Genomic DNA, 26,706 nt, shown 5'->3' with positions numbered 1-26,706 from the left:
GAAAATAGTCCCTCAAGTCATTGTCCTTAGCATCTAATTCTCTCATGGAATCCCAGCTGAGAAAGGCTGGTTGGTACTTTAATCTCAGCATTTCAGTTTGTAACTATTTCTCTGATTATTTGATTGTGTTTCTTCTACCAGGTTGTAAGGTACATATGTAGTTGTAGGTCATGTGGCTGTTTTGCTCTCCATTCAGTGTGCAGCACTTAACACAGTGCTAACACAAAGTGTGTGCCCAATAAGAGTACCTCTTAAACAAATGGCTGGATATTTGCTATTGTATTATCTATAAGAAACAAGTTTGAAGCAAATATGACAAAATTTAGTGATTGTGTGTTCTACGTGCCGGGGACATGGGTACTCCCTACTTTCCAGAATTGTTACATCTCAAAAGAAATAAAAGGTTAGTGTTAATTCAGACACATAAAGCAGGAATAAAAGCCAGCAAACTCTAAAATCATAGAACCGTTTGAAGAAAATATATATTAAACCATACAAAAAGAAGACTTTTAGAGCTAAAAAGTCAACATACATATCTTATCCCCTTCTCTTCTCTTTTATTCTATAAACCTTTATGTCTTAGTATTAAAAATATTATTTTTGTTCTATAAATGACTATACTCTATGTAGTGAAATATGAAATGATATAAACCACATTAATAAACTGATATTGTGATATCTTGATTTTTTAAATAGTGAAAGTGTATCTTAGTTTTGTCTTTTTTTTTTTTTAATTACGGGATCTCTGTCAAGGTAGACATACGAGTGACATTTGAGATCCTGTTGTTACTAAGACTGTACGCTTTTTTTTTTAAGATTTACATATTTGAGGCTGGGAGGGGCAAAGGGAGAGAATCTCCAAGCAGACTCCCTGCTAAGTGTGGAGCAGGACATGAGGCTTGACCTTACCACCCATGAGATCATGACCTGAGCCAAAACCAGGAACAGGATGCTCAGCTGGCTGAGTCACCCAGGCACGCCCAAGACTGCATACTTTAGAACAGTGGTAATGGCCTTGTTCAACTTGTAAATAGGTGTTTCAGAGAAACAGATTTCTTGGCCAAATAAATTGGCCTAGAGTATTGAAAGTTCTAAGAAGTATTGCATTAAAGAATGTAGTGCTCCTCACGCTATTTGCCTACTTGTTTTTGTCATGTTGCATCATCTAACATTTAGGGATTACTGTTAGATAAATTGAATTCAAAATGAAGTATTTATGCCTTGTTTATTCTGACATAACCACTATCCTTTTTGTGGGTTTTGTGTACCATTATTTATTTCACAGTTTCTAAAGCTTCTTAATAAGCTTTTGTTCAAAGCTTGAGTGCAGGGAGGGGAAGAGGAGTTATTTATCTTAAGCACTTAAGCACTTGCTCTTTGTCAACCTAAGAAGGAAATGAAAGAACCTGAGGGTGTACTCATTGGTCTTAAAATTCATTTGAAGAAATTAGGCTTCCATATGAACAAAATAAGGGAGTTTATGAATGGCCACTTGGTATGATACAGGTTATTAAAGTAGAAGGAACTCAGAGAAGGGGAAGATTGGTCCTTTTCAATCATGAAGCAATACTGTAGGAAGTAGAATTTGAGAACATTGAAGGCTAAATTAAAATTATGGGTAGGAAGATGAATATGAGCCAATAATCAATAATTAGGAGATATCTAGGAGGTCTAGGATTGTCAAGCAGCCATTTATGAATTTCTTCTAAGGGAGAAAAGGAGAAAAGAGACAATCTCAACACATCTGTATGAAAATAGAAAACATTTAAGAATCAGTACTTAGGAGCTCCTGGGTGGTTCATTTGGTTTTAGCTCAGGTCATGGTCTCAGAATCATGAAATCAAGCCCTCTGCCCTTCTGGGCTCCATGCTCAGCACAGAGTCTACTTGAGACTCTCTCTCACCCTGTCCCCCTGACTCTCACCTCCAGGTGCACACTCACTCTCTCAAATAAATAAATCTTAAGAAAAAGAATCACTACTTAAAACATCAATTAAAGTTACCTGCCGATATACCTATTAGCATCCTTTTAGAATTGTAATGGCAGCATGGAAAAACTACTTTCTTTACATGGTCAAGTAATAATTTGATACTAATTCTTTATAGATTTATAATGGCAGGCCTTTCACTTTCCTTTTTTATATCCTTAACACTTCACAACACAGTTCTTAACATTCATGTTGGCTAAGAGCTTGCCATTACACAACCAGCAGCTCTTAATATTATAACCTCTCTGATTGGAACAAAGCAGAAGTAAAAGTAAGAACTGAAAGGATACTAAGGATTGTTGGTCTGAAAGTTTTAAAATATTATTTTCAGATGGATTTAGAAAATAAAAAGTAAGAAAACAGAATAAAAACAATATTTTCAAGATTTTATTAATTTTATCTGTTCCATTAATATTTACTTAGGTCTTAACTATATATAAGGTACCCTAGTACACAAAGGTGTGTTAGATACTGATCCTTTATTCAAGAAAATTGAATAGGAGGAATATTCACCCAAAAAAACTATCGTGAATAGAGTTAGATCTCTTTCAGAGGAGGAAGAGAGAGAGAAGTTTTGACTGGAGAATTAGAGAAGGCTTCCTAGAGGGTGATTTGAGCTGGATTTTAAAGAATTAATGATATTTGGACCAACAAAGAAAAGGTAAATACTCCCTCTTTATACTCCCTCAGAGTATTGTATCAAACGCAGAAGCAAGAAGGCACAGGTCCTATGCCAGCAAGCAGCATGTTAAGGTGAAGGATATCTAAAGATAGATGGAGGGGAAAAGTCTTACTCTGCACAATTTGGTTGTAGTTATTTACCATATATAGTTATTTATAAATTATTTATAAATTATAAATATAGTTATTTACTGGCTTATACTGTCTTCTGCTACTTCAAAATTGTTGCATCATTTAATCAGCACAGCAAATTTTACTATTCTCTATTTTCAGAAACACTACACTAATATCCTGATTTACTGAGTTTTTTTCTTCTTTTTAATTCTTTTAAAATAGAGAAGTTAAATTACATATTTTTTTTCAAATTACCATCCATCTATAAGAACTTCAGTGACCAAAAAATTCATGTTTTAAATTCTATATGTGTTAAAAAAAAAATCAGGATGGATTTGCATCAACAGCAGTTCATAGTTTAAAAAAAAGTATAGAAGAATTTACAGGAAGGAGCAATTGAAAAAACATGATAATATTTATGCTTTAAAAAGCAAAAGTACTTGGGAGATAAAATAGCCATCTTCACATATTTGAAAAATTGTGATGGGAAGAAAGATTAATCAGATGATACTTAGATTTAAAATAGTATTTCTCCAACCGTAGTGTGTCTTGTTAAAGTGAAGCCCTGAATCAGCAGGTCTGGAGTGAAGATTCTGCATTTCTAACAGGTTTCTAAATGATGCTGATAATGCTGATCCAAGGACCTCATTTTTAATAGCAAGACTAACATGTAAGACTAACATGTAAAACTAGAAATAGTAAGTGAGAAATTAGAGGAAGACCCTGTCAGTTCAGATAAGAAAGAATTACATATCATTTCAGGCTATCAAATATAAAAATACTCTGCTTTTTTTTGAGAAAGTAGTTTCTCTTTACCTTAAGTATTTAAAAAGGCTAAATAAGCGTCGGTGGTACTGAAGGGGGGATTATTATCTGGGATATATTGGATTAGATGACTTCTTAGATCCCTTCTAGTTGTAAAATTCAGTAATTCTATAATTCTGGAACAAGAATACTTAAACTATTTTTTTATTCATTTTCAACCTGAACTATGTTCTCACAGGAAGTTTTTTTAAATGTATTTAAGTTGTTTTTTATATAAAGATATTATTAAGAGAAATTATTCTTAGTATTTTTTATAATTATATATGCAAAGCTCATATAGTCCCAACTCATGAGAACCAACACTTTGCTAAGGTTGGTCAAGTGATTTTCACCACTAATGTTAGTTTGGTAAACATTCAATTATGGATAATTTTTTTAAATGCAGTAAAGCCAAATATTTTGTATTCAGATACATTTAAACTCTCATCTAATTAAATTGGGTGTCAGAGACCTTATGGAAAATTTAGTTTTTGGAGCTCAATAGTAAAATAATTTTAATCAGTTACTTACCTGGTTTTAATCAATGTCTTCAATTGGAAGATGAGGTATTTGAGCTAAGTAGCTTCTGAAAGTTCCCTTTCAACACTAGATTTCTCATTGTATTCTTTTCATTGTGCTTCCTCGTGAATCTTAAGGTTACACCATCGGAAGCAACCAGCTTTTGACTTTTTAACTCTTAAGACTTTTGGTCTTATTGCTGTCCACAGTTTACCTTCTTGGGAAAGTAGGAGTATCTATTAAAACCTAAAATTCATCTCAAATTTGGGAATTGTAGTAGAGTGTTTATCTGCAACAGTGGATATAAATTTGTTCTGATGCTCTTAACAGTTGCATTAAATTTTTTTCTAATTGTATAACTCTTAGAAATAAGGTCCTTATTTGTGGAATACTTATTCTACAGTGTACTAATTGGTTTGAATATGATCTATACAGTCCAGAAACATCTACCTTTTGGTGAAGCAAACAATACTTGATATTGATAAACAGACAATACTAATAATACAATGTAATAAGTGCTGTGAAAAGGATCTCTTCACAGTGCCATAGTAATCCATAGAAGAATATTGAACTTAGGGACACCTGAGTGGTTCAGTTGGTTATGAGACTGATTTTGGCTCAGGTCATGATCTCAGAGTCGTTAGATTGAGCCCCACATGAGGCATTAAGCTGGGTATGGACCAGAGATTCTCTGAGATTCTCTCTCTCTCTCTCCCTCTCCCCTTCTGCCTTTCACCACCAGTTCACACACCAGTTCATGCACCTGCCCGCTGATGCACTTGCTCCCTCATGCACATGCACATGCGCTTTCTCTCTCTTGGGGGGGGGGGGGGCAGGGGGTGGCGGGGACCGAACTTAACATGGGTAGGAAAGGGGACCTAATCAGAAGAGACTCCATGAGGAGATAATAGCTGAGCCACAAAGAATAAGAACAAGTTAGCCAGATAGAGGTGGGAAGGATGGGCCGGGTTAATAGCAGCAAGCATGAGTAAAGGTATGGAGGCATGAAATAGTTATGAAGATGTACTATTTTAAGTGTCAGTTAGGGAAAAACAGTTAAAACTGTAATGTAGGCAGGTGTTTTATGCCAGCACACAGATCTTGGCTTTGTTCCCTCTTGCTAGAGGAAGCATGAGTTTTAACCTGGGTTTGACATAAAATGTTTGTTTTTGAAGTACTCTGGATTAGAAGGAATAAAACTGAACATAGGGGCAAAAGTGACTGGTAATTAGGCAAGAGATAATCAGGATCTAAACTGGTTCCCCACTACCCCGATATTCCACCACAGGATTCTAAATGTGAGTGCTTCAGCCTCATACCCAGTCAGCCTACCTCCATTGTGACCCTCACTGTCACCAGCCTTGATCCCTGAGTCCTTATCTTCCAGGTTGTGTTTAATGTCAATTTTCTGTTACTTTCTTTTAGCTGGTAGAGTGTCCTGAAGAGAAATACTAACTGATAAAGCATTTCTATCTGAAATCCTTGAGGAATATTTTCCTGCAGTAGGCTTTTTGTGCTTCATTTGATTTTGATAGAACTGGTATCTAGTATTTTTAGTTCTTTCATATATTTAGTTCTTGACTGACCTTTTAATGGATTGCATTAGTTTTAAGGGTTTTTTTTTTTTTCTTTTAAAATACACATTTCAAGATTAAGAGCACTTTTAGCTATTAAATTACTGGTTTAAAAAAATCAAATGTAAACAGATACATATTTATGAAAGAAAAAGAGTAAACTATAATAGTAAATTGAAGATGAAAGTGCACCAGATGAAATCATTTTCTAAGTTTGAAAATAGTAGAACTCTGACAGAAAACTTTTTTAGAGAATCAGAGGAAGAGAAAGTTATAGGGCAAATTTGCTCTGATAATAAAAAATGCTGAGGGATACCATCTGTGGTCTCCTTATCTTCAGGCAAGCTAAGTCAACAACTGATCTCAATTTTAAAATAGAGTTTTCCCAAACACACTTAAAAACTATTCTAGGTTATAAAGGGCATAGAAAGATACAAAGTATTTCTTTACCTTTTAATTCCAGATTGTTGGATTTTTCTCTTAGATAGGTTTCTCTTTTTATCCTGTTTCTCTTAGCTTTATTATCATAGCCAAATGGAACCAAAAGTATTAAAGATTGAATATGGAGGAGAGATTGGGGGCTATATTGAACCTATTGGTGAACAAGGAGGAAAAGAGTGAGACTTTTTCTTAAAAACTGACTTCTAAGGAGGTGCCTGGGTGGCTCAGTCAGTTTAGCAGCTGCCTTTAGCTCAGGGCGTGATCCCAGGGTCCTGAGGTCAAGCCCCGCATTGGGCTCCCTACTCCGGGAAGCCTGCTTCTCCCTCTCACACTCCCCTTGCTTGTGTTCCCTCCCTCACTGTCTGTCTGTCTGTCTCTCTGTCAAATTAATAAATAAAATCTTTAAAAAAAAAATGACTTCTGGGAGTTAACAGGTTGGTGGGTATTAAGGAGGGCTCCTGTTGTGATGTCCACTGGGTGTTATATGTAACTAATGAATCATTGAACACCACATCAAAAACAAATGATATACAGTGGCTAACTGAAAATAATAAAAAAAAAATTTTTTAAGAAAAATTTCAATTCTCTGGGAGAAAAGTGATTTCTATTTAATTTATAGACCATTTAATAATAATAGAGTGGTATTTATGTTTTATTTGAATTCACTTGATTTGTTTATAAATTATACATTGGTAATATGGAGGAAATCACTGAGCAGAACCATGGCACACAGAGGCAGTCAAATATTTATCAAATCTAAATAAAGTTCTCTAGTCAGTGGTTCTCAAGCATGGGTAAAGCTTTCCTTTTCTAGAAGGGGAAAAAAAGGTATCAGAATGTCTGTGAAAGAAATTGTTTTCTCAAATGCAACCGTCTCCCAGAGATTCTTTTGTGGCCCTCTCCTATGGGAATAGTATGAGCATATTGACTCTCTTCCTCTGCCACCTGAGTCCTGTTGAAACAGAAAATGTAGTGAATCCCTGAGAAAGTATTTTATAAATCAGAGTTGTATAGCCAGTTTCAAATTTCATTCTTATGTTACAATTTAAAGAAGGTAGGGCATGGAATATGACCTTGAACTATATTGGAAAAAAATCCATTGGATTTTGTTTGAGTAGCACACTAGTGAGCTATGTAGATCATAAAGATTTTTCTTTTTTTACTGAAGTATAATATAAAATAAATAGGTCATGAGGCAGTAATATAGATCATAAAGATGTTTAGGGAAGGCGAATGAAATAGAAAAGCCCCTCCAAAAAAGATTCCTACGGCTGGGTACATTGTCAATATCACTATTGATCTTGGGTTAAATTTCTACTATAAGTCAAAGATATAAAAAGTGATACATATCTACTTAACTACTTTTTCTTTCCTAGCAGCAGCATTTCAATAACTAGGGTAATTTGCAAACATAAAAATGTTACTAAAGAATGAGGAAGTCTGGGTATAAACCTACAAGAAAACAGTGTCTCACATTGGGTTATCATACTCTTGAAGTATTAAAAAGAAAAAAAGACCCTTCTGTAAACTTCTGTGTACTTTCCATATCAATCTTAAAGGCTGTTCTCATGGTTTCATCCATACTTCTGACCTCTCAGTCCCAAAATCAGTTTATTTCCTCTGGCTCATTTTTTGCCTAATAGTTTATTCTCTAACAATGGGTGGATAGAAATATATAGCTAAACCAAAAAAATGTGTGGTTGTCCTGTTCTTCTCTGTGCTCTTAGACCAACTGCAGTATTCTAGAGGCCTTGGTTAAAGGAGATAGACAAGTTGAATGTTTTCTGAGGGAAGTGACCAACAAGAGGAGAGGATCCAAATGAACCAAAATATAGCAGAAAAGAATTTAAAGGTAGAAAAAGGTACATATTCTGACTCAGAAGACATATTCAAGGTCTTGTTCTACCACTTGCACTTGTAACGTTGTACGGGTCATTTTAACTCTCTGAACTTTGGTATCATTTGTAAAATGGGAAATGTAATGCCTATCTTCACCTCACATGATTATTGTGAAAATTAAATGAAATAGGATATATGAAAGCCCTTTGTGAAATGTACTTTAAAAATGTTAGAAATGGTAACTATGTGGGGTGATAGATATGTTAATTAGCTTGATTGTAGTTCACATTTCAAAATGTATACTTGAATCAAGTTGTACACCTTAAATACACGTACAATTTTTTTTTTTAAAGATTTTATTTATTTATTTGACAGAGAGAAATCACAAGTAGATGGAGAGGCAGGCATAGAGAGAGAGGGAAGCAGGCTCCCTGCTGAGCAGAGAGCCCGATGCGGGACTCGATCTCAGGATCCTGAGATCACGACCTGAGCTGAAGGCAGCGGCTTAACCCACTGAGCCACCCAGGCGCCCCTACGTACAATTTTTAACTGTCAGTTTTACCTCAGTAAAACTGGGGGAACATGTTGGCTCCATGAGTGCAGACCCATGTAGGCTTTAAGTATGCAATAAATTTTGTTACAGGATGAAAGAAAAGAGAATATTAGTGTATTAGTATTGCTTTGGGCGGAATATAAGTTTAGAGGAAATATAACACTTAAAATGTGCTTTTAGGGTTATCATGTGAAAGAGGACTTAGATTTGCCCTGAATGGCTCAAAAGCAGAATTAAGATTCTTGAGTAGAAGCTGCATGACAAAAAATTTCAGCTCAGTAAAAGAAATAATTCTGTATAATTTTCAGTATTTTTCAAACATATGATGGTTTATTCTAAGAGGTGGAACACTCCCTATTCCTGGAGGTGTTTAGGTATAATTCTTGCTGAACACATGAAAAGGATAAAAAGCACACTATGGATCACATTTTTTAAAAATCAACTAGATCACATTTAAGGTCCTTTCCATCTCTTATTTCATGACTATGAATACTCAGGTTTTTTCTGTTTCCTTGAATCTGTGTTCTTTATTACCGGTATTTTCAAGATTTTATTGTCCACAGATTCAGTTCTCTTTGTTCTGTCTTTGCAGTCTTCTGGATTAATTTCTTAACACCATTTCTCTATATTAATTCACATTATTTTTACTTTTGGAAAGGTTTCCCTGTATATTCCATTTGTCTCTTCATGACCATCCTGTCATCATAAACCCGTCTGACCCAATATAAAAACCCCAATGTTACCATTCCCTTTTCAGCATAGGTTGACATTTATACAGAACCTCAAGATAATCATATTTTTATCCTTTTGTACCTAAAAGTTTTAAGTCTCCATACATGTTTTAACATGTAAACAGAGTTGCCTCTCAATCCAAAATTGCTTTTAGAAAAGTATTTTTGTAATAAGGAAGTTAAATTTTCTTCTATTTTAACCTATTTCTGATAATTGAGAAAGATGACAGTGCACTGTTATAGTTGCCACTTGAACAGCACAGGTTTGAACTGCCTAAGATCCTCTTATACATGCATTTTATACAGCATAGCATTATGAATGTATTTTCCTTATGATTTGCTAAAAAACATTAGCTTACTTTATTGTAAAAAATGAAGTATATAATAGAACATACAATATATGTATTAATTGACCATTTTTGTTTTGGAGAAGGCTTTCAGTCAACAGTAGGCTATTAGAAGCTAACTTTTTAGAGAGTTAAAAGTTATATGCAGATTTTCAGCTGCACAGGGGGTCAGCACCCATAACTCCTGTGTGGTTAAAGGGTCAACTGTATTTCATAATTTCAAAATTTGTGGTAGTTCAGAAATGAGTTTTTCAGTATTTTTTTTCTCTTAAACTTTTTAGGGAAAATAAGTAAATTGTGTAATAAACATGATTGCAAAATATCTTTAACTTGTTTCAGAGAAAATATTTTCTGTTACTTTATTTAGAAGCATCTCCTGACGGGACGCCTGGGTGGCTCAGTTGGTTAAGCAGCTGCCTTCGGCTCAGGTCATGATCCCAGCGTCCTGGGATCGAGTCCCACATCAGGCTCCTTGCTCAGCAGGGAGCCTGCTTCTCCCTCTGCCTCTGCCTGCCATTCTGTCTGCCTGTGCTTGCTCTCTCCTCCTCTATCTCTCTGATAAATAAATAAAATCTTAAAAAAAAAAAAGAAGAAGCATCTCCTGACAATAAAACAAATGAAGTATAAATTAGAAATTGTATTTCTGCATAACAGGATAATGACATTTTTAGAATAGTTTAAATTAATAGTTTTGGAAGTAATCCTGTTTCTACTCATCATTTAGGTTGGTCTCCTATACCATTATTCTGACTTATACTTTATGTCCTGCAGGTTTTTGGGGGTTTTTTTTATTTCTTTTTTAAAGATTTTATTTATTTATTTGACAGAGATCACAAGTAGGTGGAGAGGCAGGCAGAGAGAGAGGAGGAAGCAGGCTCCCCACTGAGCAGAGCACCGGATTACGGGAAGGGGGGGCCTCTATCCCAGGACCCTGAGATCATGACCTGAGTTGAAGGCAGAGGACCCACTGAGCCACCCAGGCGCCCCTGTCCTGCAGTTTTTATGTAGCATGGATTTACAATCTCTGTGTTCATAGGATCTTAGAAAATGGCTTAAAATCTTTGCGTCTTCTGTAGATTTTATATTTGTGTTTGGTTGGTTGTGTGAAAACACATAACCAACTTGCTGCTTTTGGTATATCCACAAAACCAACTTGCTTAAAACACTGTATAGCTTCAAAGTAACTTTTGCTTTCTGTTTTTTGTAAACTTATTTGTACCCCACCTTATTTTTTTTCCTCTGAAAAGCCTTGCAGTGAGAGAATTTCTTTGTCTGGATGATCCACCAGGTCCATTTGATAGCCTAGAAGAAAGCAGGGTAAGTGCTGTATTATGTATCACATGGAAAGGGGAACAAATGATTCAGTACAATAACTACATTGTTTCCTGAATGGAATAGCAAACAGCAAAATATTATAATTTCAGACCATCATCGTTTTACACAGAAAACTTTTAATGTTTGAGTCAAAGATGTCTTTCATTGAAATACATGAACCTAGTTTAGTGAAAAAATAAAAGTTCATACATGCTGTGCCATCAATGAAGCTCTAAAATTAAATCTTGTTTTTTTCCTCCTTTTACTGTTGGAAAAAAAAAAATCATCTGGAAATTTATTTTACTACATTTAAAAATGCTTTTTCTGTGCTGAGTTTTCTCCCATCTAAATATCAAAGTAAAGAGCCTACAATTAAATTCAATTAAAACTTACCTTCAGAAGTAAATGTTATTGTCTTGTTATCAATTCAACTCAAGCTTGATGCTCCTCAAATTACGCTAATTGACGTGTTAGAGTGGCCTATTTCTTGAAGCAGTTGGCTAGATTCACAAAACAGATTTGGTAATAATAGGTAGGATTTTATGCAAGTTTTCCCCCACCCCCAAATGTTCAATTGCATTTAAATGGAACAGATTTAATTGGTAGATTTGTAATGTTTTCAGTTAAACTGAATCTGTTCTTTGTATTAGAGTAAATGCCATAGCTTTTTGGAAACAGCCTTATTGAAGTAAAAATTTCATCCATAAAATTAGCTATTTACTGTTCCATTGTAAAAGTACAAATTAATAATTTTTAGTAAATTTACAAAACTGTGCTACCATCACCGTAACAGTTTTAGAAGTTCCCATCATGGGGCGCCTGGGTGGCTCAGTGGGTTAAGCCGCTGCTTTCGGCTCAGGTCATGATCTGAGAGTCCTGGGATCGAGCTCCGCATCGGGCTCTCTGCTCAGCGGGGGGCCTGCTTCCTCCTCTCTATCTGCCTGCCTCTCTGCCTGCTTGTGATCTCTGTCAAATAAATAAATAAAATCTTTAAAAAAAAAAAAAAAAGAAGTTCCCATCATGTTGAAAAAAAATTCCTGCCAGCCACTTTGCAATCAGTCCAACATTCCTAGCACCAGACAACTACTAATCTGCTTTCAGTTTTTACAAATTTGCCTTTTCTGGTTATTTTCTATAAATAGAGTCATATTTTGTGCGTGAGTGTGTGTGTGTGTGTGTTTGTGATCAGTGTTCAGTGTACATAATATTTTACAAATACAGTATGCATAACAGTATACATTATATAATCTTTATATCTACTTTTTTTCACTTAGCATCATGTTTTTGAGGGTCAACCATTCATATTCTATAAATATAGAAGCAATACTTTTTGTTGCTGAATGGTTTTTCGTTCTTTGCATATACCACACTTCTTTTATTCAGTCACCAGTTGGACATTTGAATAGTTTCCAGTTATATGCTATTTGAATAATGCTGCTGTGAACAATCTCATAGAGGATTTGTGTGGACATTTGTCTTTATTTCTCTTGGATTGATCCCTAGAAATAGAACATTTGCTTATATGGCAAATTATGTTTTAACTTTTTAAACTTACAGACTGTTTTCTGAAGTAGCTATACCATTTTACATTCCCACCACAAGTGTATGAGAATTTCACTTTATCCATGTCCTCATAAATGTGATTTGAAGTATAGCCATCCTTGTGGGTATGTAATGGTACTGTGCTATAGTTTTAATTTGCGTTTTCCTAATTTTTTATGTTGGTCACTTTTTTTTTAATATGTTGATCACTTTTTCATGTGTTTTTTAGCCATTTATGTTTCATGAATTGGCTATTTATGTCTTTTGCCTTTTTGTGTGTGTTTAGCTGTTATATTGAGTTGTAAGACTTCTTTGTTTTGGATATAAGTCCCTTTATCAGATACCTGATTAGCAGATATTTTCTCCTGATCTCTGTGTGTCTTTTCATCTTCTTAATGGTGTCTTTTGAAGTACTAATGTCTTTAATTTTAATGAAGTTTATTTACTCACCTTTTTTTTATGGCTTATGATGTTGTACCATTAAGAACTCTTCATCCAGAGGTGCCTGGCTATCTGAATTAGTAGAGCATCCAAGTCTTGATCTCAGGTCATGAGTTCAAGTTCCATGTTGGGTGTGGAACCTACTTAAAAAAAAAGAATTCCGGGACGCCTGGGTGGCTCAGTTGGATGAGCAGCTGCCTTCGGCTCGGGTCATGATCCCAGCGTCCTGGGATCGAGTCCCGCATCGGGCTCCTTGCTGAGCGGGGAGCCTGCTTCTCCCTCTGCCTCTGCCTGCCATTCTGTCTGCCTGTGCTCGCTCTCTCCCCCGCTCTCTCTCTGATAAATAAATAAAATCTTTAAAAAAAAAAAAAAGAATTCCACCTAATACAGGTTAACAAAAGTTTTCTCCATTCTTTTTCTAGAAGTTTTATAGTTTCTTTTTTTTTTTAAAGATTTTTATTTATTTATTTGATAGACAGAGAGAGATCACAAGTAGACAGAAGGCAGGCAGAGAGAGAGGGGGAAGCAGGCTCCCCGCCGAGCAGAGAGCCCGATGTGGGGCTCGATCCCAGGACCCTGAGATCATGACCTGAGCCGAAGGCAGAGGCTTAAACCACTGAGCCACCCAGGCGCCCCAGTTTTATAGTTTCCTACATTTAGTCTATAATCCATTCTGACCTGATATTTAGAACGTATGAGATAAGGGTTTTAAGTTCCTACAGATACCTAATTATGCCAGTACACTTTTTGTGTTGGTACCTTTATCAAAAATCAAATAAACATAAAGGAATGGATTTGTTTCTGGACTCTTAATTCTCTTCCATTAACCCAGTTACCTGTCCTTATGCCAGTACCATACAGTCTTGTTTATTACAGCTTTTTATGGTTACTGTTTACATAGTTTTTTTTTGGTTTTTTTTGTTTTTTTTGTTTTTTTGCTTTCAGTTTGTGTCTTTCAATCTAAGGTCTGTCTCTTGTATATAACAATATAAATATAGTTGGGTTTTGGTCTTTTGTTTAATCTAACTCTTTACCTTTTACATCTGCCATTTGCAATTTTTTTTTTATTTTTATTTATTTATTTGACAGAGATCACAAGTAGGCAGAGAGGCAGGCAGAGAGAGAGAGAGGAGGAAGCAGGCTCCCTGCTTGAGCAGAGAGCCCGATGCGGGGCTCGATCCCAGGACCCTGAGATCATGACCTGAGCCAAAGGCAGAGGCTTTAACCCACTGAGCCACCCAGGTGCCCCTGCAATTTATTTTTGTATCTGTCTCATCTCTTTTGGTCTTCTTCATCTTTTACTGCCTACTATTATGTGAAATACACATCTTTTATATGGCAGTTTGATTCCTCTATAGAAATTTTTACTTTTTTATTTTTTAACAGTTGTTCTAGGTATTACAGTATACATCTTAACAGCCTACTTCAGAGAAATAGTTAATTCCAGGGAATCATAAACTTATTTCCAGTACATCTTTTTGTCCCCTCTCCTTGATATTGCTATAATTACATTTTTTTTTAAGTAAGCTCTAGGCCCAACATGGGGCTCGAACTCACAACCCTGAGATCAAGAGTCACATGCACCACTGACTGAACCAGTCAGACACCCCTATTATTTATTACATATTTTAAATCTGTGTGTCATAAACCCAGTATAATAATTATTTCTTTATATAGTCTTTTCTCTTATAAAGAAATTAAGAGAAGAAATGAGAAAAATACGTTACAGACTTTTATATTTGTCCATATACTTACTATTCCCAGCCCTCTGGCATTTTGTTTGGAATTATTGTACATTTATTGATTAATTTTGAAGAGCAAAGTCATTACAGAATTCATTCCTTGCTGTGGATTGGTATTATCATCTAGTATCACATTATTTCAGCTTCAAGGCATTCCTTCCCTTAGTACTTTTTGTAAGGCAGGTCTGACAGCAGCAAATTCTCAGCCTTTGTTTATTTAGGAATTTCATTATGAAGGATAATTTTATTGATGTTTTTTTTTTCTTTCACTACTTTGTATCATTCCTTTGTTTCCTGGCTTCCATTGTTTCTGAGGAAAAATCAGCCTTTAATTATATTGTTTTCATGGACATGATGAGCCATTCTGCCCTTGCTACTTTCAAGATTTTTTTCTTTGACTTTCAGCAGTTTGATTATGATATATCAAGGTGTTTATCAAAATTTGGCTTCATTGAGCTTCTTGGATTTAGTAGATTAGTGTTCTACATCAGACTTAGGAAGTGGTTGTCCATTATTTCTTCAAATAATTTTTCAGTCATTTCCTTTTAGCCTTCTCCTTCTGGGATTCCCATTAGCCATATATTTGTATACTTCATTGTACTTCGTGTTTCTGAAGTGTTGTTCGTTTTATTTCCAATCATTTTTCCTCTGCTCTTCAGGCTGAATAATTTCTGTTGATCAAGCTCACTGACTCATTTTTCTGTCATTTGAAATCTGCCATTGAACTCCTCTTGTTAATTTTTCACTTCAGCTATCGTGCTTTTCAACTCTAGCATTTCTATTTGTTTTTATGTTATAATAATTATTCTGTTTCTTTATTGAGTCCATACTGTGATAATTAATTACTGTGGCTTTATAGTTTCTGTAACTGGCAAGACAAGATTTCCCTTCCTACTTCTTCTTCAAAATTGACCATTTGTTTTTCCATATGAATTTTAGAACCAACTTGTGAGTTTCATAAAAGATCCTTGGGGCATTTTTTTTGGAATTATTGTACATTTATTGATTAATTTTGAAGAGCAGAGTCATTATAGAATTCAGTCTTCCTATCAATAAGATCATTGCTTTAAGTCTTGTTTAAAAGTCTTCAGTAAAGGTTAAATTTTTTCCTTGGGGCACCTGGGTGGCTCAGTGGGTTAGAGCCTTTGCCTTCGGCTCGGGTCGTGATCTCAGGGTCCTGGGATCAAGCCCCGCATCGGGCTCTCTGCTCGGCAGTGAGCCTGCTTCCTCCCCTCTCTCTGCCTGCCTCTCTGCCTACTTGTGACCTGTCAAATAAATAAAATCTTTAAAAAAAAAAAAGTTAAATTTTTTCCTAAAACTTTTAGGGAAAGCTGTAGATTTATTATTTGGGGGTTTTTTTTAATCATAATTGGTATTTTTATTATTTTTTAAAGATTTTACTTATTTGACAGAGAGAGGGCACCCAAGAAGGGGAGCAGCAGGAAGAGAGAGAAACAGCATCCCCACTGAGCAGGAAGCCCAGTGGGGATCTCCATCCCAGGACTGCAGGATCATGACCTGAGCCAAAGGCAGACCATCAACAACTGAGCCACCCAGGCACCCCTACTATATTCTAATTTATTACTGTTGTATTATTGTTTTCTATATATTTTATATGTTATACTTTGGTGAAATCTCTCATTAGTTTGTAGATCCTTTTAAATCTTCTGTATAGATAATCATATCCCCTGAAATACTACAGTTACAGTTTTTCTGTTTTAATCCTTAATACTTTTCATTCTATTTTCATAATTTTTTGTGCTACCTTAGATCTTTAGAGTAAGTAGAAGCAGTTATGACAAACATCCTTTTCCTCTGTTTCTAACTTTAAAGGAAATGATTCTGTGTTTCACCTGTAGGACAACCTGAGTCTGATATTTTCTTTAGTTTGTTTAGTAGTTGTATGGGTAGATTTTTAACAACTAATTACATTTCTTTAATGAATACCGCTTATTCAGATTGTGTGGTTTTTTTAGGGCTCAATTTTGGTGTATTTTAAGAAAATTGGGCAAATCGTACAGATTTTAAAATACATTGATTTTTCTGATTTTTAAAAATCTCTTAACGTATCTTTAATTACCAAAAGTAGTATATTGAATTCACTCATAATGGTTGGTTGTTAAAAAAAAATTTTGGAATTCTGTAGTTGAAATATCCCTAATGAATCATTCCTTTTATTATTAGGTAGTGACTCTTTTTGTGCCTAATGTTTGCCACTTAAAACGTATTGCTCTGAGATTAATAAAGCTACACTTTTTGTAGGGAAGAAAGAGCAGATTTGCCTGTTGCCTGTTAAGTATTTTTCTATCTGTATATCTAAAATGTGTTTCTTGGGGCCTGGGTCGTTCAGTCGGTTAAGAGTCTGCCTTCGGCTCAGGTCATGATATCTGGGTCCTGGGATTGAGTCCCATGTTAAGACTCTCTACTCAGCGGGGAGTCTGCTTCTCCCTCTGTACTCTCCCTCCCTCCCTCTCTCTTTCTCAAATAAATAAATAATCTTAAAAAAAAAAAAAAAGAAAGTGTGTTTCTTGTCAGCATCATAGAGGTATTTTTGGTTTTTAATACAAACAGAACAATCTGTTTTTTAAATGGCAAGTTTATTGTGAGGTGTCCAGTAATTACCAATATGTATGTATTTATTTCTGCCATTTTATTTTGTGCCTTTTATTTACCTTTTTCTCCTTTCCTTTCTTTTAGTTAATGAGTTTTCTTTCCTCCCTTTTTCCTTCTATTCCTGGCTTCTAAGCTCTATATTCATTTTTATTTAATGGCCATATATTGTTTTCATCAAATAATTTAGAACCAAGTTGTTTACAGCCTCCCGAAAGTGAGCCAGTGCTTCCTTTAATTACCTGCATACTGGCACTTCCTTTCCTCATCATTCTAAGTTCTTTTGTCTCACTTTTTCAACTAGGGCTCAGTTAATTGCTCTTAAAATACACCATTTAATAGCTCTTTCACTGAATGTGTGTTGGTAATATTTAGGTCTTTAATGTCTGAAATTTTTTAAATCTTAACTTTCATTCTTGAAGTATGATTTAACTGGGCCTAGAATTTCACCTTGATAGTCCTTCTCAGTTCTTTGAGGTCTTTTCCCCTGCCTTTGCTGTAGACCACTGCTGTGAAATATCTATTTTCAGTTCATTGTTGTCCCTTTCTAGTAAACTCTTTTTTCTCCCTAGTGTTTTAGAGACTTTCTCTTTGATTTTAACATTTGCAGTTTTACTATGTTATGTGTGGGTGGTGTTTATTTTTTTCTTCCTTGGGATGCATTATTCTTCCCAAGTCTGAAAATGCTACTATTTAATCAGTTCTGAAAATTTTTTGCTGTTTTCTCACTGAGTATTGCTTCTCCTCATTCTCTCTGTTCTCTATTTTAGGCCAATTTATAAATATGTGTGTTATTTTCCTTTTCCATCTCTCTTAACCTTTCATGTTATGTCTCCATCTCCCTGTGCTTCATTCTTCAATGAATAAATTCTGTAATTTTCTTAGTTCTAGCTTCCAGTTTATTGTCTTCAGATAGGATTATTCTACTGTTCCATTAAGATCTTAATAATATTGGGATGCCTGGGTGGCACAGTGCGTGTGGCCTCTGCCTTTGGCTCAGGTCATGATCTCAGAGTCCTGGGATCGAGTCCCACATCAGGGTCTCTACTCGGCAGGGTGCCTGCTTCCTCCTTTCTCTCTGCCGGCTTCTCTACCTACTTGTGATCTCTCTCTGTCAAATAAACAAAATCTTTAAAAGAAAAAATCTTAATAATATTGACTATACTTGTCATGTCTTGACATTCTATTGTTTTTTTCTCAGGTATACCTGATTTTTTTTTTAACAGTGGCTTTTAAAAAATATTTTCCAGTCATTTTACATGTTCATCTCTTATGGTCTTTATCTCATAATATGCTATCTGAAGTTTATGGAATTCTAATCCTCTTTTCAGTGGATGATACCCAAGTGTGTTTTGTAATTTAGGTCATAAAGTTGCCTTGATTAGAACCTTGTCACCAGGAACACTGAACAGCCAAACTTGAGGGTATATCCTTCCATAGAAGTTTGTTTTATTCTGCAGGCATATCTTGAGTATCATTGATCCTGGACCATTTTTTATGCTAATTTCAAAGCTTGGGTATTTCTGACTGATTGTGAACAGTGTAAATTCAAACCAAAATCCACATGAGACATTGGCCCATAGTTACGGATTCTTCAGGGAAGACTTTACCTCTCCCACATAGAGGCCAAGATGAGACACACAATCTTCCTTGATGTATTCCAGTGTTGATGAGTGACTTTTATTAATGACTTTGCTCTTCAGAGTCCTTACTTTATTTATTCCTAAGTATCTGATTTTTGGTCACTAGCCCTTAAAACGTCCCTGATTCATCTCTTATCCCATCTTGATGTTTAAAGTTCAAAGTTACCAAAAGCAACCTCTCCTCACTCCTTTTTCACCCATTACCCAAAGCTATGTTAGTGCAGATCCTGGTGGTACTTGTTTTCATTTCTCTTTGTTTTTGTTCCCGGAGATTTACCTCTGTTTCTTGCCCACATAGCTGTTTAAAAAAGTTGGATTTTTAGCTAGGTATTTTATCGCCAGAAGCCTTAGTTTGCCTGGTCACCCATACTATTATCTGTGGAAGTTATGTGTGGTTCATTTATTTTTTTTTTCTGTGTTCCTATGTTCTATTTGCATGATTGTTGAACACTGTTCAGTTTTTCTCATATGTGACTATACCCAGATCTTTAAATATGGGTATGTTTATAACGTTCATCTTATGTCATTAGGTAAAAAAAATAAGCCACAGACTGATATATATTAAATACTTCCATCTATATAAAGATAAATATTTGAGAAGCTGAAAATAATTCAGTTGGGTGGAACATGGGTTATGTAGAAGACCAGAGGAAAGGAAAGGTAAATACATCAAGCTATGAAGTTGGGGTAAAAGGGATATGTCACATCATAAGGTACTTCATTTGCCTACATATATTTGGCCTTATTATTTAGGCAGTATTAAATCATAGGTAACATGATCAAATGTATTTTTAAGAAAGTCCACTGTATGGCGACTAACATAACACAATTTAAAAAAAAAAAAAGGGAAGAAAGCCAGCTTATATTGCCAAAGTAAACATAGGTGAGCCAATTAGTTTACTGGTGGTGTAGTTTGGTTAAGAACTGAAAACTGTAGAAATGAGAAAAAAAATGACAAAAACATAAGAAGTGTTGATGAGGCAGTAGGGAATGAGGGTAAGGGAAAGGTAGAGAGACTGGGTTATCTTTGGGCCATAGAAATTAGGGGACTTCAGTGATCTAAGATGCCTGCTTGATGACTTTAATGATGAGATGGTAGAATAGATACTCCCTTGTGAACGCCGTTTGACTTGCCATTGGTACATCTAGTTGAAGAGGACCAACAGATGTATGAATGATGTCTATGCACTCAGGAAATGTTGAGGGGTGGAGATTAATAACAACAACAAACCCATTAGAAGTTGATAGCATATAGTGGAGATGAGAGCTGAAGTCTTAACAGTAAGTGCAATTGCCCAGGAATGACATATAGAACAAGAGAATACATAACCAAAGGCAAAACTCTGATGAATGCCCACATGCAAAGAACAGATAAAAAGCTAAGAAGTAGCTGTCCAAGTTAAGAAGCAAACCATAAAGTTTCATGGAGGCCAAATGAAAGAGATTCCATTAAATTAAAAAAAAGGGGGCGCCTGGGTGGCTCAGTGGGTTAAGCCGCTGCCTTCGGCTCAGGTCATGATCTCAGGGTCCTGGGATCGAGTCCCGCATCGGGTTCTCTGCTCAGCAGGGAGCCTGCTTCCTCCTCTCTCTCTGCCTGCTTCTCTGCCTACTTGTGATCTCTGTCTGTCAAATAAATAAATAAAATCTTTAAAAAAAAATTAATTTTAAAAAAGTAAATTAAATCAACAGTGACATGCAGTGAAGTCATTAAAACAACACTTTGGATTTGACAATTAGAAGGTCATTGTTTGCCTTTCCCTGGGCATAGTTGGTAGAGAAAAAGAGAATGAAACTCCTCTAATTAAATGATTTTAGAAGTAAATGGGGGGCTAAATTTGGGTGATAAAAACCTATTGTGATAAATTGTTTCATTTTGAAAGGAAGGAGGTGAGTTAATAGCTAGTCATGATTAAGAGAGAGGTGATGATTTTTCTTTATAGAGAAATTTTTAGGACTTGCTTAATGAACTTCAGTCAAGTTTATTAAGGAGGTTTAGGGTCCAGGAAGGGGAAAGGTTGAAAATTTAAGACAAAGTGTATGTGGTTGAACACACTTCCAGAGGAGGAAGAGTAAGTAGATAAGACAAAGAGTCTCATGTTCTTAAGGAAAAGAACAGGATGTGAAGGTAGCCAGGATTCAGGGAGTCAGTGGGTTTTTTTTCCCCTGATACAGTAATCAAGATCATCTGCTGGGTTTGGAATCAGCAATAGTAAGGCATTGTAGGGGACTTACCAGGGGTGAAGTTCTGAAACAGTCAGAGAGAAGACAGGACAGGGAGTGAGAGATAACTAGGAATAATTAAAAGAATTGATCAGTAATGCCGAACGCCTCACCAAAATAAGTGACCCACATATTTTCATGACATCATTTTTTTTTTTCCTATTTTTTTTTTTTTTTATTTCCAGCATAACAGTATTCATTATTTTTGCACCACACCCCGTGCTCCATGCAATCCGTGCCCTCTATAATACCCACCACCTGGTACCCCAACCTCCCACCCCCCGTCCCTTCAAAACCCTCAGATTGTTTTTCAAAGTCCATAGTCTCTCATGGTTCACCTCCCCTTCCAATTTCCCCCAACTCCCTTCTCCACTCTAAGTCCCCATGTCCTCCATGCTATTTGTTATGCTCCACAAATAAGTGAAACCATATGATAATTGACTCTCTCTGCTTGACTTATTTCACTCAGCGTAATCTCTTCCAGTCCCGTCCATGTTGCTACAAAAGTTGGGTATTCATCCTTTCTGATGGAGGCATAATACTCTATCCCCAGGGGTACAGGTCTGTGAATCACCAGGTTTACACACTTCACAGCACTCACCAAAGCACATACCCTCCCCAATGTCCATAATCCCACCCCCTTCTCCCAAACCCCCTCCCCCCAGCAACCCTCAGTTTGTTTTGTGAGATTAAAAGTCACTTATGGTTTGTCATGACATCATTTTTTATGGTAGAACGATTTTGTTTGTTTTAATCTTTATTTCAGCAGTGTTTAGTATCCTGGGTATGAAGGATAACATGTCAATTTTGAATGAATCTGGGAAAAGGAGAAGCAAGAGAAAAACAATGTTGAAAAAAGAACCCAACATTGTTTTGGTGTTGTGGAGGAGGTTGTTACAATAGTATTGCTGCTAAGCTAATACGAATGAATAGTCAGTTTTTCAAAAAAGTATATTCATCTAGGACTAGGCAAAAATAGATGAAGGAGAACAGAAACTTAAAACTTGGTCATTTTTTCCCCCAGTTCTACTCTATAGGGTTATCACATACTCATTTCAAGCAATGTGGCTTACTGATTAACAATTCTCAAGAAAGGGGACCTGTAGTTAGAAGTCCTGCTGGTAGGTGGCAGATAGCAAGATAGCAGAGACCGAAAACGATGAGGAAAGGGAACAAATTGTTGGGGCTGCATACATATTATTTTGATTATGTTCTTTAACTCCTCAAATAAATGCTCTTGAGGAAGATACTGCATAAGTAATATTTTTCCGAATTTTTCATTTGTTTTTAAGGCTTTCTGTGAAACTTTAGAAGAGACAAACTACCGTTTTCAAAAAGAACTACTTGAAAAACAAAAAGAGGTGGAATCACTGAAGAAACTGCTGCATGAAAAGCAACTTCATATAGAAACTCTAGAGAGCAGAATCAGGTGTATTGTGATATTTACATTTTTAGCCTTACTCATTAAACTCTTAATACTCTGGGCTAAATGCCCTTTGTATTTTAGTATGATTTAGGAAATTTCTGATTCCAGAAGTCTTAGACTCTTGGCGTAATTTCTTATAGATTGGGAAAATTGCCTTTTGATAAATTATTTAGGAGGTTGAACATTTGAAGGATGGGAAACATCAGAAATACAAGTCTCTAGCTGTTCAAGATAAACATTATTCATTTTAACCTGTTTAAATGGTATCTTTATTTCTAGGCATTTCTACCAATTTTTCACATATGAAAGTTGTAGTTTGTGTTCTTGTCAGCATATTTAATTGACATTAAAATCATTTTACGTTAATTATAAATACTAGTTTCTCTGTTGACTCCCAGAGTCAGCAATCTATTAGCTATATTAAGAATAGCTAAAGACTAATAAAGTTATGTATATTTACAAAAATAAACTAATACATAACTTTTTTTGTAGGAAATAACTTGTTGCTCTAATTTACTTTCAGAACATTGTCTTTAGAACCTGAAGAGTCATTGCACGCATCAGAAACAGAAGGTGGACACATCCCAAAGGTGGAGCCCTCCTCACTTGAGGTTGATCAAGATGTTTTGCATGAGGAATCTAGGTAAATAATATTTGGCTTATTATGGCCTAATTATCTGATTAGTTAGAGGGAAATAGTAATACTCTATCAAGTTTTTTTTTTATGAACTCAGTGTTATTTTATCAGGAATCTGCTGAGCAAATAAAGACTATTTGATATTCTAGGCTGTCCCTAAAAATGAATCTTTGGCATCTAGGCTGTAAATTATTACTTACTTTGAAGATATGTCTAAATTACCTATTCATCTAATTCATTAATTTTGTTAAGTTTAACAAATTAATCTCCCTCAGTCTTTTCCCATTCAAAAAGTGGGATACTATAATAGCAACAAGCCTGCCTACCTAACAGGAATGATGAAGATAGTATATTTGAAAGCACATAGAATATTTATTACTTATAAATCCAAAGTCATTGTAAATACTTTAGTGGCAGCAGCTAAGCTGTAATTATGAGAACAAATTTGTGTTGGTAAAGGTCATTATAAATTGGATTTTTAGTGATAAATGGTAGTTGGGAGAGCTGAAAGACTCAAAAATATATCTCCATAGATGATGTCTGGTAATAACAACTTAAAAATATAAAATTTCTGGATGGCTCAGTCTGTTAAGCAGCTGCTCTTGGCTCAGGTCATGATCCCAGAGTCCTGGAATCAAGCCCCACGTTGGGCTCCCTGCTTAGTGGGGAGCCTGCTTCTTTTCTCCCCCTCCAACTACCCCTGCTTGTGGTTTCTCTCCCTCTCTCTCTGTCAAATAAATAAATAAAATCGTTAAATATATATATGTATGTGTGTGTGTGTGTGTAATTTCTGATCAATTATTTAAGTATTCTTTTCCATTAAATATTTTCCATTAGTATTTAAATAATCTTTCCATTAGATAAAAAAAAATTTAAAGGTAATAGTGAAGTGAAATCGCATGTTTCTAATCTCTTTGTTGACATGTTTCTCTTTTCTTGCAGAACTGATGATAAGCCATGCTTAAGTTTTAGTGAACCTGAAAATTCTGTATCAGACATAGAAGTTGCAGAAGTGGCATACAATGCTGAAGAAGACTAATACATGACAAGCAGTTCCTTCCATGTATATGTTTCAGCAAATTTAGAATAGAGTGGCAAATATTTAAAAAGAAAAAAAGAGTGAAGCATTTACAGAAAACAGAAAGATTGCACATGTATAAAGTTTACATAAAAGTTTTTTAAGTTATTGGGATAAGAAATGTATTCACTGCTGCTTTAAATTGTCTTTTATCCAACCTTTGTATTTAATACACTAAAAAAAAATTTAGTTTGAGTTCTGTTATCAAGACTCAATTCTTAAATAATGTGCATAAATTATTTTGGTATTTTGCCAATATATTGCTCCAAAGTAATGTGTGTGTGCATACTCTTGCGTGTATGTGTGTGTGTGTTTGAGTTTGTGTTTAAAATGCCAATTTTATCAGTTAAATGGACATTAAATGCATGTTACTATCTGGTTGATATATACTTCTTTGTATCTATGACATGATACATTTTCATTAGTCGTTTGAATCAGTGGTAAAGATGAATTAAGTTTTAAATATCGATACATTTACCATCTGTAAATAAAAATTGCCTGTTTGCTATTTAAAAAGAAGAAAACTTTCTAATACCAAAGGAAAACTATTTGAAAGAGCTATAATAATATAAAATAACATAGCTAAACTGATAAAATAGCCTTGATTTTAAAAGCTGATACATTATCAGAATACTATGATAAGTATCCTAATTTATTATAATATGTTGTACTTGTTTATTTTCCACATAATCTTTATCTTAAATCTCTACCTATAGAATCAGTGAGTTTTCCTCTTTCAGAATACTACCTCTTTTTGCTAATCAAGGTATAATCTTTTGAAAATAAAGATTCTAAGCAAGTAGGGAGTTACAAAAAAAAAAATACAAAATAAAAAGCCATATATACTATAAAGTTCCTTAACTATATTGACTCCTGGGATTGCATTTTTATTTCTGTATATGTGAATATGTTGCTATAATATATTAAGGCTGATTTTCCTTTTAATATATTTAGCCAAGTGATGCACTTTATGATAATTAAACTCCTTTGTGCCAAGTTTAATTGGTGAATTTCTTTAGTAAGTGGAGTTAGGAAAAAGAATTATGTAGTGCCTTCACTATTTGACTTTTTACACCAGTCTGCTAGGGTCTGTGAGTCAGCTTTATGAAAAAGTGTTTCTTTCAGATTGACTTATAGTTGTTGAAAGTGCCTTGTTTCATTTTTACAATATGAAGTTACTCATTTATTTTCTATTTCCAGTGCTTTGCATATTGTTGTTAATAAGTGTTGTGATCGTGCTAGCATTTTGAAATACAGCTCGGTATATTGAATTGCATGTGCTTTCTAAAAGCTGAGGGAAACGTACTGGGGAAATAGAATAACCATCTCCAGTTTTGTTTTCTTCACTATCTAAAAGTTTATCCGTATCTTGATGTACATACTAAAATGTAGTTATTTAAAATCCTGCTTACATAGATTAAGAGATCAAGTGGCTGTTGTTAACTTTTGATCTAAAAAGGACACTGTTTCTTACAAAGTACCAAAAATTTTAAAAGCTTTTGTCAAAATGTACAGCTATGTTCTGTCTCAGAATATTTTCCACAAAGTACACCTGTCTCCTGGGAGAGAGACAGGAAGAATATAATAAACTATTCTCTTTGTTCATTTCAAAATATTCTAGGCTTAAAAGGTTTAAAAAGAACAATCATTTAAATTAATATCATTTTTAGTCTAATGATAAAAGATGATCTTTGCTAAATCCCAGATGCTGTAATGCTACATACATGTCTGTTTTAAAGTGAACCATACACTTCTGAATCTGGCTTTTCAGAAGATTGTATGTAAAGTTTGGGATGGGTGAAGAAAAACTTATTCATTAGATAAACCACTGTTTATATTTAGAATTTACTTTTTTTACTTTTATGATGCATCTTATTATTATATTCATTTAATAAATTATTTTTTCAGTACAGCAGTAGCTGTGTTGTTTAGATCTTGAATAGTATTTTTCCCCTTCCATTTCAGTGTTCTCTCTATCCCTTACAATTATTGTAAATTTAATTATACTTAACTGCTCCATTTCACAGATATGGAATGAGTTTATGATCATTTTTTAGGTTTACACTTTATATTATCATTTTAAGTCTTTGTGAATAGGTGCACTGTGCTACAAATGTAACCAATATTAATAAAAAAGGTTGAACATAATTCAAACAGGAAACACTTCTGTGAATATTCTTTTAACCTTTTAAAAATTAACTTCATGGGTAGGTAGTAAAACCATAAACCAGCATTTTAAAATGTGCTTTATTTGTCTGTTCTGAGAGTAGACATTTAAAGCACATTATTTAGAAAACCATGTTCCTCAGATAAATAATCTACGTAGTCTACTTCATCTGTTTGTGATATTAAAAGGGAACAGTGGTCTTACATCGAAAAATAATTTGTCTAGTTTTAAAACGGGTTTTATTACTTACGGGAAGAGAGGAGTTTGGGGATTATGTTAAAAACAAGCCTGTGTTC

General features: G+C 34.8%; 1 protein-coding gene across 2 annotated transcripts in view; it reads left to right on the top strand.

Annotated features, from left to right (window-relative positions):
• SNX16 (sorting nexin 16) overlaps positions 1–26,391 on the top strand; it is a 42,415-nt gene extending 16,024 nt beyond the window's left edge. For both annotated transcript variants that reach the window (XM_032316344.1, XM_032316343.1), the window contains 4 exons: positions 10,838–10,907; positions 22,395–22,531; positions 23,052–23,171; positions 24,108–26,391. In XM_032316344.1, the coding sequence (XP_032172235.1) occupies positions 10,838–10,907; positions 22,395–22,531; positions 23,052–23,171; positions 24,108–24,204 (424 nt within the window). In that variant the 3' untranslated portion in view covers positions 24,205–26,391. The remainder of the gene's footprint in view (positions 1–10,837; positions 10,908–22,394; positions 22,532–23,051; positions 23,172–24,107) is intronic.
• Positions 26,392–26,706: the final 315 nt, after the last annotated feature.

Source organism: Mustela erminea, chromosome 16 (genome assembly GCF_009829155.1).
Source record: "Mustela erminea isolate mMusErm1 chromosome 16, mMusErm1.Pri, whole genome shotgun sequence".
Classification (NCBI taxonomy): Eukaryota; Metazoa; Chordata; class Mammalia; order Carnivora; family Mustelidae; genus Mustela; species Mustela erminea.
Note: the sequence above shows the minus strand (reverse complement) of the source record. Positions and strands in the feature narration are given on the sequence as shown.